Raw genomic sequence first — 13,578 nt, forward strand, 5'->3', positions numbered from 1 at the left:
CATTACCATGAGTGATAATGTAGGTTTCATAAGTCTCCTGGTTCATTTTAGGACTGTAAAGAAATGAATGGAAGCCTGGAACTGTTGGAACAATAGATTGAAGGATAACAATGGTGTTCTTCTACCTTTTCCTATCCTCGTCAAATCTCATGTTCAGACTCAAACCAACAACATGTTAATCCGACTCTAAGTACTGTCTGACTTCCTGTCTGTGGCTCTATATTCACTGTTGGTTTGAGTCTGAACATGAGATTTATTCATGAGGAGAAAAATATCGAATACTTATATCCTTTGAACAATATGAAATAGTTTCAAAATGGTCAGAAAAATGTAAAATACACATGATTTGGAGCTAACACTTGCACACACACTGATGTGGAGTTCATATTGGTGTGAGCAAATGAGCATTTGAGTTTATTGTAAATGTTGAATATATGTGGATGGAAGTGGCCTGGTCAAACGGAGGCGTGTGTACTGAGCGTGCTCCTGTAAGAGTGTGTTTGTGTAGTAGTGTGTCGCAGCGGGGAGGACAGGAGACACATGTAGCATCTCTCTGCTCCTTCCAGTCACCAGTCGGGGGACGTGGTCGGTGTCTGACGGCTCTTTTCCACAGCAGGAACTGGAACCTGGAGCTTCCCATAACCTGAACCTGTAAGGTCCTGGTTCTGAGTTCTGCCTTGTTTTCCCACTGCGTTTCACAAACCAGAACGTTTCAGATGAGTGTTGTTGAAAAGGGATCAGCTTGGTCAGTGAGTTGTGGGGACAAACGAGGGAAAAGTGGTGCGTAGATGGATTTTCTTTTACATTTACATTTGGTTTAACATCAGTATTGTTCAATTGACCTTAGAGCCCAACCCACAGCAGGAGGTCAGAGCGTGAGACTGACAGGAAATCATCTCTGTTCTTTGAAAATAAAATACCGCGATGTAGCATTTGGTCTCCCGCTCAGTGCTGGAAATGTTACAAGATTCTGAAAATCCGAACGAAAATACTTTAAACTTTTAAGGTCAAACAACAAACAAGTTGGCAGGTCAACTGCAGAACAAGCACTGATGCTGTGAATCAGAATATTGTTTATCGAAACATGTTCATACCTGAACGTGGATTCAGTATCTGATCGGAGCCCAACTTAAGTTCCGTGAAGTCGCCCCCATATAAAGGCAGGACCAGAGATGATGGACGAACCTGGACTTAGGGCTCGTTAAGTTCCTGTGGTGGAAAAGGCCTGTGATTGGTGTCTCCACACTAAACCCCACCCGCCTCTCCTCTCCCTTCAAACTCCTGCAGAAGAAAACTTGAATTTTTTGATCAAGTGCTACTTTTCCTTTCCAGCCTGTGAGACTGTACAGCCGCCAACGCTCTGCTGGTTTTTAATTTGTTTGTTTTTTTAATTGTTATTCCACATGTGCTTAGCCACCACACACAGCTGCATAGAGGTTCATGTACTGATAGTGTTTAAGTTGTGTATGTGTGCGTTTTGGGGTTATAATGGTGGGGATGGGGATGGGGAGGGGGGGTTGACGGACCTATGGACATGAAGATGAGGAGGGAGAGCCCTGATTGGAGCTGTGCAGAGACACTGTGTGAGTCGAGACAGAGCTGTTTACTTTTTATTTTTTAATTTAACCTTTATTTTCTGCAGGTTAGTCCAGGTGAGATCAGGGATCTCATTTCCACGGCGACCTGGCAAGGACAGCGGCTGCATGTAAGAATCTGTCTGAGAGACGAACACAAACTGATCTGAATGCTCCTCCTGGCTTTACTTGATTAATGAACATTTTAAAACCGATTTGTTTGGGTGATGTTGCGTCTGTTTTGTGTGTGTTTGTTCGGGTCATCGGGGGGGCGATTTCTGTCCCTCCTTCCCTGTGAATGATGAACTGAGCACCGTCGTATCCAACAATGCAACTGGTCTATAACAAAGGTACACCTGTCACCAAACCCCTGCTCCACCACACGGTGGAGTTTGTACAGCTCGAATGCGATTCTTTGCTTTGACTTTTAGACGTGATGTAATTAAAGAGCTTTGAGAGTTTTTCTGTGATCGGATGAAATTGTTGGAGATTATTTAGTGAAGCTTCCTGAACAACTGATCAGCTGTTCCTGTTTGGATGATAATGTGTTTGAAAAATGTTTCTTCAGCTGGTGAAGCATCCATATCTCTAATCAGATCTTTTATCTCAGCTTTTATTAGCCAGCAGTGATGTAAGAACACACTCAGGTAGTCACTTAGATTAATAGCTAATAAATAATTTATCGGGCAAAACCTGAGTTTTAGTTCTTTGGCTGTTCATCTTTGAGTTCATCAACTCTTTTAAGGTCAACTTCTGTCAAAGATCAAAGCTGAAAAACATTACATAAGAATTCAAAAGCTCGGTGGCCGTCAAGTTGTGGCCAGATCTGGCCCTCCAACAAAAATATTTAGCCCCCCCATCGACTGCAGGTAACGATGTAAATAACAGACTTGTGTAAATAAACATCAACTTGTTACAACACGTACATTCAGTGATTTGCATCTCAAACAAGAAGAGTGTCGGCCTGACGGACGTCTGATAAGAACATCTCAAAGGAAACATTATTATTTTTTGAATAGAGCAGGTCACTGTTTATTGACTAACCATCAGTTATATTGAAAATCACGTGCAACGCAAAGCTAATACCGCTGTACATCAGTAGCATGAGTTGCTGTGACTCTTGTCTGAGGCTCACCAATTTATGAGAAGAAGGTCATCCACCTCAGATACAATGGGAAAACTACCTTTTCTAAATCTGTTTTATTTTTAAAAGAAAAGAAAAACATTGTTAACATTTAGTGCTGCATCTCCACCACACCTGTAAACCTATGTTGGCCCCCTGTTGAACCACCAACCGGCCTTACAGGAAACTATATAAATATGAAATATGTTCACTCATAACAGACAGACTACAGGAGCACTTGTGAATCATCTTGCATCTATAAAATGTGACACATTGCATTGTGGGATTGTTAGCAGAAAGTAGTGAAGGGAATTCAGGCGCTCTAATAAGACAAACTCATTAAAACTGAAGTCTAAATCTGATCAGCAGAGATGGAGATGTCCTGACTTTGGATCCTACATTTCCCATAATGCACCTGGACAGTGTTTCATTAGAGAGTGAGTTAGACATTCAGTCTCTGAGCCCAAACTGAGATCAGCGTGATAATGTGAACACCATCTCTGCTGAATGTGACGTTCATGGTGTTTTTTTTTATAACGTGTCAACACAAAACAAAAGCCTGAACACTTTCGTCATCTTGTATTCACACCTCCCTGCACATGCTCAGTGCAGGTCGACAGTGTCACGGGCCTTCACAAGTCCAACTTTATGAAACAGAAACACGATCCGAGATCTGATCCAGATCTTCTTTCACAGCCCAGCAGCTTCTCCCCGATTAAAGGTCACTTTATTCTGGGAGTGAAGTTAGGTTTGATGCTGTGCAGCAGAAAATAAGATCAACAACAGTAAAAGCTTCTGACTGTGTTTAGAGTCTTTATTGACATTAATGGTGAAAGGAAAATAACGGAAGCAGGGCTTGGTCTATTCTCAGAGAGATGTGTCATTACATCCCACATGAAGCAGAGTCTGATCTGAGGAAGGTCACAGCAGCAGGGAGACACTCAGGCGGAGCGTCGACTAATGAGAATGAATGAGGGATTCCCCGGGTGCATATATACTGCAGCTGCCTGGTGACTGAGAGGAGACGCAGCTGAGGAGCTGCTGCGAGTACAGACAGCAGGTCCAGACTCAGCAGGTCCAGCATCCGCAGGTCCAGACTCAGCAGGTCCAGACTCAGCAGGTCCAGACTCAGCAGGTCCAGCATCCGCAGGTCCAGACTCAGCAGGTCCAGACTCAGCAGGTCCAGCATCAGCAGGTCCAGCATCAGTAGGTCCAGACTCAGTAGGTCCAGACTCAGCAGGTCCAGCATCAGCAGGTCCAGCATCAGTAGGTCCAGACTCAGCAGGTCCAGCATCCGCAGGTCCAGACTCAGCAGGTCCAGCATCAGCAGGTCCAGCATCAGTAGGTCCAGACTCAGCAGGTCCAGCATCCGCAGGTCCAGACTCAGCAGGTCCAGCATCAGCAGGTCCAGCATCAGTAGGCCCAGACTCAGCAGGTCCAGCACCATCAGGTCCAGAGTCTGCAGGTCCAGACTCAGCAGGTCCAGCATCAGCAGGTCCAGCATCAGCAGGTCCAGCATCAGTAGGTCCAGACTCAGCAGGTCCAGCATCAGCAGGTCCAGCATCAGCAGGTCCAGACTCAGCAGGTCCAGACTCAGCAGGTCCAGCACCATCAGGTCCAGACTCTGCAGGCAAGTCAGACTGAACTCCAGATTCTGAGAGTTTAAATGTAAAGTTGATATTTGTAATTTGAAGTCAAATCTTTGTGTTTCCAAACAGGTTTGAGGCCCTCTAGTGGTCGTTAAAAGTGACTGACTTTTATAATTATTTTTTCCTTATCGTCAGTGATGGAGGAGGTATTCAGATCCTTTACTTCAGTAAAAGTACTAATACCACACTGTAAAAAATACAGTAAAAGTCCTGCATTGAAAATGTTACTTCAGTAAAAGTATGTAAGTATAATCAGGAAAATGTACTTATATATTATTATACTTGGATTATTATACTAATCTTATCTAATCTTATTATATATTATATCATTAGATTATTATTATTAGTTATGCATTAATGTAAAAGCAGGATTTTACTGTTGTTGGTTGAGGTGAGATTATTTTGAACTATTTTGTATCAGACTGAAACAAATGATTTTTTTTCATTATGGATGAATCTGCTGATTATTTCCTCCATTACTTGACTGATGCCGTCACAATGACCCAGAGCCCAAAGTGGCACCTTCACATGCTTTACATTACAATTATTACAATCATTCAAAGGAAAAGCAGCAAATCTTCACACTTCACACAAAAATGACTTCAACGGTCAAAATAGTTGCCAATTAATGTTCTGTCAATTGACTAATTGATTAATCGACTAATCATTCCAGCTGTACTACTATAAACTGTTGGGGAGTTTAAATTATAACAAAACTTCTCATTTTATTAACTCTTTATGTTTTGTGCAAAAATCTTAATTTGAGTAAGTAACTAGTAACTAAAGCTGTCCAGCACTTGAGAAAATGTACTTAGTGATTCCACCACCGATTATCGATTAATCTGCCGATCATTTTCTTGATTAATCAATTAATAAAACACAGATGGCTGTCACAATGTACCAGAGCACAGAAGTGTTTCAAATGTTTTGTCCAAAATTAAAACAGAATCAGTTTAATGTCATAATGTAAACAAGGAAACGCAGCAATTCCTCACATTTGAGAACCTGGATTCATCAAATATTTGGCAATTTTCTCTTAATTGATAATCACAATAGTTACCTATTAATTTAATAGATAATGTGTAAGAATGACTTCGTGTTTCCCCTCTTATAGGATGCAGTCAGATATGTTTTAGTTTAGAAGTATGTTGTTGTCAACATAATGAAAAAATAGATTTAATGATTTGCAATATTTATTTTAATTATTGACAGAAAATTAATCAGCAACTATTTTGATAATTGCTTAATTGTTTAAGACATCTTTCCATTAAAAACCCCAAAAAAGGTTCCAGATTCTCAAAATGTCTCAGATTTACTGTTTTTTACTGCCACCAACGTCTGTACCGTGAATCGCATTCTAGTAGTTCGTCAAAATATAGGTCTGCACTTCTTTCGTGTTTTTATTGGGGCGTTTCTAAATATTAAGAGGGACGTGCATGTGTGTGTGTGTTTTCAGGAATCATGGGACGAGCACCTGAGCCTGACCTGAACTCCTCCATCTGGCTTCGCCCCTGCGTTAACGCCTCCGGTCAGCCTCCAATCAGAGCAGCGTGTCCATACAGCACGGCTCAGCTGATCCTCATTGTCATGGTAACCGCCTCCCTCAGCGTGGTCACCGTCCTGGGCAACATGCTGGTGATCCTGTCCATCAAAGTGAACCGTCACCTGCGGACCGTCAACAACTACTTCCTGTTGAGCCTGGCGGTGGCCGACCTGCTCATCGGCCTGCTCTCCATGAACCTGTACACGCTGTACCTGCTGTGGGGCCGTTGGCCCCTGGGGGCCGCGGTCTGCGACATGTGGCTCGTTGTGGACCACGTGGTGAGCAACGCCTCCGTCATGAACCTGCTGATCATCAGTTTGGATCGGTACCTCTGTATGACGCGGCCACTCAGCTACCCGGTGCGGCGGACGGGCAGGATGGCCGGTCTGATGATTGGAGCCGCCTGGCTGCTGTCCTTCGTCCTCTGGGCCCCCGCCATCCTCTGCTGGCAGACCGTCGGGGGCAAACGTGTCGTCCCTGATGAAGAGTGTTACACGCAGCTCCTCGCCAGCCCTGCTGTCACTTTGGGAACGACGCTTCCTTCTTTTTACCTGCCGGCGCTCGTCATGATCGGCCTGTACAGCCGCCTGTCCGCCGCCAGCCGCGGCCGACTGAGCGCGCTCGGGTCAGAGCGAGGGACACTCAGGATGTCCAGTCCGTCCATAAAAGACTTCCTCTTGAAACGACGGAGTTGGGTGACCTCTGACCCAGGCTCAGACCTGTCTCTGAACCAATCGGAGTCCAGCACTCCAAAGCCCAGAAGGAGCCAGAAAGTGTCCAGAAGTCCTTGTGACACCTCCGAGCCGGCAGACGTCTCTCTGTCTCCTCAGCAGTCTCACCCTCGGACCGCCGCCCGCCCCCCCAGGGACGAAGCCTACAACAAAATCGAAAACGACTCCTCGTCCAACACCGACCTCCACAGGAAGGCCTCGGCAGCTTTCTCCGTCTGTCCCAGCTTCAAGTCTCAGGAGAGACGGAGGCGTCGAGTGATGGCGAGGGAGAGGAGGGTCACCAAGACCATCCTGGCCATCCTGCTGGCCTTCATCCTCACCTGGACGCCATACAACATCATGGCCGTCGTCGCCGCCTTCTGTCACGTCTGCATCCCTGACGTCCTGTGGACCACAGGATACTGGCTCTGCTACATCAACAGCGCCATCAACCCCGGCTGCTACGCTCTGTGTAACGTCACCTTCAGAAAGACCTTCTGCAGCCTCCTGCGCTGCCGCAGCAGGAAGCTGCGATGAGACTGAGCTGCCACCCACCACAGCAGCGGAGTCATGGAGTTTGGTCCATTTGATCACCTGACACGATATGAGATGTGACAATGTTTCATACAGATTTGAGATTTTTTGCAAAGTTTTGTTTCCCTGATGTAAACTTCAATTCTCAAAGTTTCCTCTTTAGTGATCTCCTCGATATTCCTCAACACAGACACTCAGCAGTCTCCTGGATAATTTACAGATACTATCTGTTTATATTCTGCTGCTCTAAATACTACAATACCCATGAACCTCACCTGACGAAGAAGAAGAAGAAGAAGAAGAAGAAGAAGAAGAAGAAGAAGAAGAAGAAGGAGTCAGTTGTGAATCAGAGTTGTAACTTTATTGCTATTATAGCATGCTAACTCTCTGAACTGACTGATGTAGGGCATTGCATTGTGGGATTTTTGCGGGTTTCCGAGCGACGTCATCAGTGAGATGCATGAGAGAGACATGAGAGTTTATCTGGAGATCAACATGTGGAGTTGTTTTTGTGCTTTGAAATGTTCATTATCTCAAGAAGGAAACTGTTCGCTTTTAGCTCCGAGTGCAGAATTAGCTGTTAGCTCCACAGATCTGGTCAGAGCCGTGCATTTTATGAAGGCTGTGGATGTTTTTTTCCACTGAAACTGCAGGAATGCAAGTTTTAAGTTGAGATGCTCAGACTGTTACTGTGTGTTTAAGGCTTTTTAGTAATAAAGAGTCCGTCAGACTCTCAGATCGATGCTTCACTAATCAGTTTGACTGACGTGTGTTTAGAGTTTCAGTGGTGACAGCTGATAGAGCTGCAGACTGATGGCACCACAGCCATCTCTAATATGAGTCTTTGCGCTAACATAAAACCTCTGGCAGATATCCAGCGTCTGTATATTTAGAGGAAACAGCAGGATTTATACACATGCTAATGCTGCAAATAAAATAATCAGAATGAGTCTGTGCTCTTAGCAGCAGGAATTTCATGCTAACCTTATTTTTCATGTTTTACGCTCCATGTGTGAGTTCTTCTGTGGTGTCCGCTGATGTTTTGAGACACAGTTCTTTTCTCTCTACCTGTAGAGCTAACTGTGTGTAGTCTGTGTTATATATATATATATATATATGCATCATGTTAGCTAGCCAGAGCAGGCAGATGTCTGTCAAAGATGGCATGTGGTCAAAAAGTTTTGGAAATGCAGGGAGGGGTGTCGCATACAAATGTATCTCTAAACAGTAACTGTACTGGTTTCCAGCAGGTTGCTTTATTTCTAAATACTGAAAATGTACAAAATGAAGCTGTCTTGACATTGTGGCGTTTGTGGTGTTTTTCTACCACACGTTTGCACACACATCCTTCAGTGATTGTAAACTGGAAACTCGTCTATATCGAACACACATTTACACTCATTTTACACAATTCGGACTCAGAGGTCTGGAACCAGGCTAATGCTAAATGTTGACGCGTCAACACATGCTGTCATGCTTCAAGCTAACATGCTAGAAGCATGCTAAGATCCCAACGTAGTCGATGTGAAATTCTGACTGTTAGCATGATGTAACCTGTCAGCATGATAAATATCTGTTGGACTATATATAAATGTTTGGACTATAATCACCGCTGAATTTAAATCATGTTCAAATGTGTTGAATATTTTTTGTCCTTTAGCAGATTTATTATCATGTGTTTGTGTTACGGGAACATTAATGAACAAACTCAACAACAGACTCTTCACCAAAACAATGTACAGTATTTAATTTGTTCATTTATACAAGTCTCATCTTGCAGCGTCAATAATCTATAGTTCAAAAAATAGATTTTATAGAGGATTTTGCCATTACAGATCCATCCAAGCCTTTCTAATTTTTTTAAATTTTTTTTAACATATTTTAAAGGTGATTCTAAACAGAACTCTTTTATAATCCAGCAAGTGACGTCCCGGATCATCGAGGAGAGTTTTGAGACCGGATCAGAACATTAATTTAACTTCAGCTACTGTAAAAGCTTTTAGGACTATCTGAAATTTACTGTTAAAACAAACTATCAACTACCAGGACAGTATTATTCATCATTATCTAACGGGAGGATTCTGGAAAAGCTTTCCACACTTTAATCCAAATAAACACAAGAACATCAAATCAGAATCAGTAAAACAAGAAAAAAAGTCAAAGGGGCCAAAAATCAAAGGTGGTTGGTTGTTTTGGAGGAGTCTCTCGGTTTTTTTTTTTTTGTGTTTGATGAAGGAGGGAAGACGATTGTTCAGCTGGAGGATGAGAAGGGAATCCTGCCGTCTTCTGCATCTCTGTTCATCCTTTAGTTTGACTTCTTGTCCCCTGGAGAAGGAAAAGGACATGTAAAGGGTTGATTCATCAACCTCAGGCTGTTTTCAGAAGAACTGTCGTCTAAAATCAATTAATCAGTCGCTCTGATTCTCATCACGAGCTCACTGAGGTTTTTTTTTGTGATTAATTGTTTTGAATTTTCCAAATATTTGTGATAAAATCTGCAACATTTTGTTGTTGAACAGTAAAATGTTGTTTAAAACTTGCAACTCAGCTGTAAAAGATTACAGCTGTTTAAGGAATTAAAGAAATAATGTGTAAATACTTTACAGCAAAACTGAGTTCAGGATCTGGCCAGGAAGTTAACAGCTGTGTGTTTTCTTTAACAGGTCAGATAACAAGTTAGTTTGTGCTTCCTATATGGCTGTCAAAAAAATAAATAAAATGTTGTGTTATTTTGCATTAAATTGCAGTAAAGTTTAAAAATGTATTAAAAAATCTTTGATAACAGCTTGGCTTAAGCTCTCCCTGATACTAGTCTGTAAGGTAACTTACAGCAAACCGTTTGTTCCCTTCACCATAATTACGAAGAAGGTAATTTAGGCTAGATTTTGATTTGACTTTTACTAATAAAAGTTTCTGAATGAGATTATATTTATACAGAAAACTACATTGATTTTCCCGATTTATTGCCAGGACTTAAAGTAGTTGCAAGCTTGTGCAAAAATTGTAAAGAGATGTTTGAATTTGTGTTTATTCTTGAAGTCACAAGTCCTGGAGGGACTGAACTGTATATTAATATTCAACCATCTCACCAGGAAATGATAATAAGTGCCATTCTTCATTCATAAACATTGTGATCTCTTCTTCCTCTGTTCGTCCAATCGGCACGTGGCAATATAAAGACATTAATATTAATATGATATAAAACTGGCACAGAGAGTTTATATTTGAAAATATATACATAAACAAAATGTGATTTTATCATGCTGGGTTTTTTTAGCTTTATTTTAAAGCTTCATTCCCTGATTCTGTAATAACAAAAATAACAAAATGTTTTTGCACTTCACTGTTACTGTTTGGTGATTTGGAGATTTGGGGCTGTGTTGAGCTCTACAAGATAAGATCAGAATACAGTATTTTTTCTTTTATTATCCAGACATAAGCTTTGAGTGGATGTGATTCAGGTGTTGTGAACCTTCAGGTCTCACCTCTGGTCTTCTTGACTTTTGGGGAGCAGGGTTTGGACACCTTGACGGTTGTTTGACACTCTGCGTTGAACAGCGCTCGCTTCAGCGTTCCTGACCGGTTCTTAGTGTTGGTGTCGGCGTCGCAGGATCCCCACGGGCCGAACTTGTACTTGCAGTCACCTGGAGGAAATACGCGACATTTAAACCTTTAATACACCGGTGAGTTTCAGCATTTGTACCATCACACTGAAAACACTGTCCACATGTGTTTCTGATCATGTCAAGTGTGACTTTGCCAAACCAAACCTGAACACATGCTCCTTGTCAAAGTCTAATTCACTCCATAAATGAGGCCTCACCTTTCAAATTAACACCATGAACACAAACCAGTAACTTTAAAGGAGCAGTTCATCCTAAAATGGTCTAACTGGACGTTCAAACACAGGATAGATTACCATTCAAAGACTCTTTCTACAGCTCAAAACAACATTAAATGTCCATCAGATGAGTCCAATATCAAAAGGACATAGTGTGCAGTTTCTGCAATGACCACTAGAAGTTGGCTCCAAAAACCTTAACATATAACATAACGTATTGGTGGTTATTTAACTTGCCTTTAACTGAAATGTGATTTTAAATATATTCACTTTCAAAACTTTACATACAAAATGAACTCAATAAAATTCAAGTGTTGCGACAAGCGACTCTCACTGCGGGTCTCTTTTCATTTAATACGGTTTAATTTGGATCTCAGACTGAGAGTCTTTGGATATTTTTTCTGGTCAACGTTGTGTTTTATCTTTGAGATCTGTTAAACATATTTCACAGGATAACCGACTAAAGACTTTGATGATACGACAGATGTCCACTTCATTAAAAAGTAACCTAGCCCTTCATAAATGTCTTCTTCAAACTCGTTTGACTGAATGCATCAAAGACTGAGGAAAAATATATAAAATGATTTTGAATCAAGACTTCAAAATACAAAATTGTGCACACAAATTAATTATTTAATTATTCAAATTGACCAAATTCAAATGAGTCAAAATAAATTGGCCAAATATACAGTACTTTCATGTTCTTCTCCCTTAAAACCCAGCGGACATCAACAGTGTGCGTTCATCAAACTGCTCTTAGTTCCTAAAAGATTCATTTTGAAGGTTTTTACTTGACTACATCAGTAAAATGGTCCAGTGTTATTCAGATGTGTTTGCTGGTGTTAGCTGAGTCTTACTGATGTCCTTCTTCCAGTTGCAGGGGATCTTGCAGTGGATCTTGTCGGTACGATCTTTGCAGGTGGCCTCCCTCAGACCGTCTCCACAGTCTCCATGATCTGGTACACATTTCCCGTACTGAGTCTCTGCAGTGGAGCACTCTGAGGCGGTTCGGGATTTATCATGTTTACCACCTGGTGGAACAGAGAGTCGCAGCTTCTGTCAGAATAAAACTTAACAATACCTGGTGTATTAGACTGCAGACCTTTAACAGGAAAATACACTCGGAAAGGGACAATGTTTCAGAAGAGCCCCTCCAGACTCAGTCTCTACTTACTTACTTATTACTCTACTTTAATATTAATGTCTTTCTGATGTGCTTTTTCCACAAAAAAAGTAAAAATGTAAAAATCCAGAGTCTCTGAATCTGTAAATATTGTTGATTTCTAAAGTTTAACAGCTGGACACAAGACGTCACTGCAAAGTCTCAGTGTTTGTGACTTCAAGTTTCATACTGGGCCCTGATTGGTTCCAAACTAGTTGTGATGTCATAAATTGTGCAGGTACATCCAGGTGTTAAACTGAAAATGTTTCATTAACATTTTCATTATAAACACTTGTCATACCTCATAAAATGCTGTAAGCTACAACTTCAGCCATGTGTTGTTTTTTGGCTTATATTTGTTTACATTTTGTCAAATTATTCCCATTAAAGTAAACTGGATTAGCTGTTAGCAGCTCCTGCAGTGCACCCATGGATGTACAGACAACTATAAATGGATTACGTAAAAACATGATGATTCTCGGGCAAGTTCTGAAGCTATAAGGCCCTTTTTCTATGATTTCTAAGAGGATGTAGGGATGTGTATTCATAATGGCTGTCTGAGTTAGTGATGTCCTCATGAAGTGAATCTGAAAGTATGTGTATCATGTTTGCGTACTCAGATTTGAGTAATGACTCAGAGAAGGAGTGTGATTTTTGTGGCAATCAAGGGTTTTATGGGTTTTAACACAATACAACACCTAAGTACAAAAAAGGGAACACCACCTTAAGTTGATTTTCACAAAAATAAAGGTGTGTCTGTGCATTATGATAACATCAATAGTTGGATAAAATCTTATGTGAACAAGCATCAAAGACACAAAATTCCTGCGGAGATTTAAATATTAGCCTGAATCTGAGGAGCTCGTTTTAACGTCCCAGTAAAACCAGTTTACACATCCATGACATCCAGCCGAGGCTCATTGAGTTTGGTTTTGATTAGAATGTGACCAAGTTTTATCACTACAGGAAAAACTCGTTGTCTGTCTTTAACCTTCATGCAACAAGCTGTGCGTTCCTGCTGTCATGAAAGGCATGCTGGGAAACGTGAAAATCAAACAGACGTAGACGACCAGGACGAGCGAATGTATGTAATGTTAATGCATGCATGTTAGCATTTAGCTCTGCTGTGTGTAAGTACAGCTGCTAGCATGGCTGCAGACTCACTCTAAAACAATACTGGGATCAGTCTGTAAAATATCCACCTAAGGTACGTTTTTATTGTAGAATGTAAGTCAGAAGAAACACGTCTGTTTTAGATTAGGTTTAAGTGAACTGACCCTGGTTTGAAACGGACTAGTAACTGATGCCTTTAGGAATTTAGAAAAACGATTTCACTCTTATTTCAAAGTCTCACCTTTGTGACCTTTGGCTCTTTTGTTGGCCGTGGTGGTGAGCGTCAGGGCCAGGAGCAGCAGCAGCGTCACTGAGAACAAACTTCGCAT

The 13,578-nt window shown here is 41.5% G+C and overlaps 2 protein-coding genes across 2 annotated transcripts; one reads left to right on the top strand and one right to left on the bottom strand.

Moving 5' to 3' along the window:
• Positions 1-5,807: 5,807 nt before the first annotated feature.
• Positions 5,808-7,136, top strand: LOC139286236 (muscarinic acetylcholine receptor M4-like). The gene has a single exon (XM_070906975.1). It carries the CDS (start codon positions 5,808-5,810, stop codon positions 7,134-7,136), a length of 1,329 nt encoding a protein of 442 aa, XP_070763076.1.
• Positions 7,137-8,964: 1,828 nt separating this feature from the next.
• On the bottom strand, positions 8,965-13,578 carry mdkb (midkine b). Its single transcript, XM_070907780.1, has 4 exons — positions 13,491-13,578; positions 11,832-12,005; positions 10,619-10,777; positions 8,965-9,458 (listed from the first exon to the last, which is right to left on the bottom strand). The coding sequence occupies exons 1-4, from the start codon at positions 13,576-13,578 to the stop codon at positions 9,439-9,441; spliced, it is 441 nt and encodes a 146-aa protein (XP_070763881.1). The 3' UTR covers positions 8,965-9,438.

Source organism: Enoplosus armatus, chromosome 6, assembly GCF_043641665.1.
Source record: "Enoplosus armatus isolate fEnoArm2 chromosome 6, fEnoArm2.hap1, whole genome shotgun sequence".
Taxonomy (NCBI): Eukaryota; Metazoa; Chordata; class Actinopteri; order Centrarchiformes; family Enoplosidae; genus Enoplosus; species Enoplosus armatus.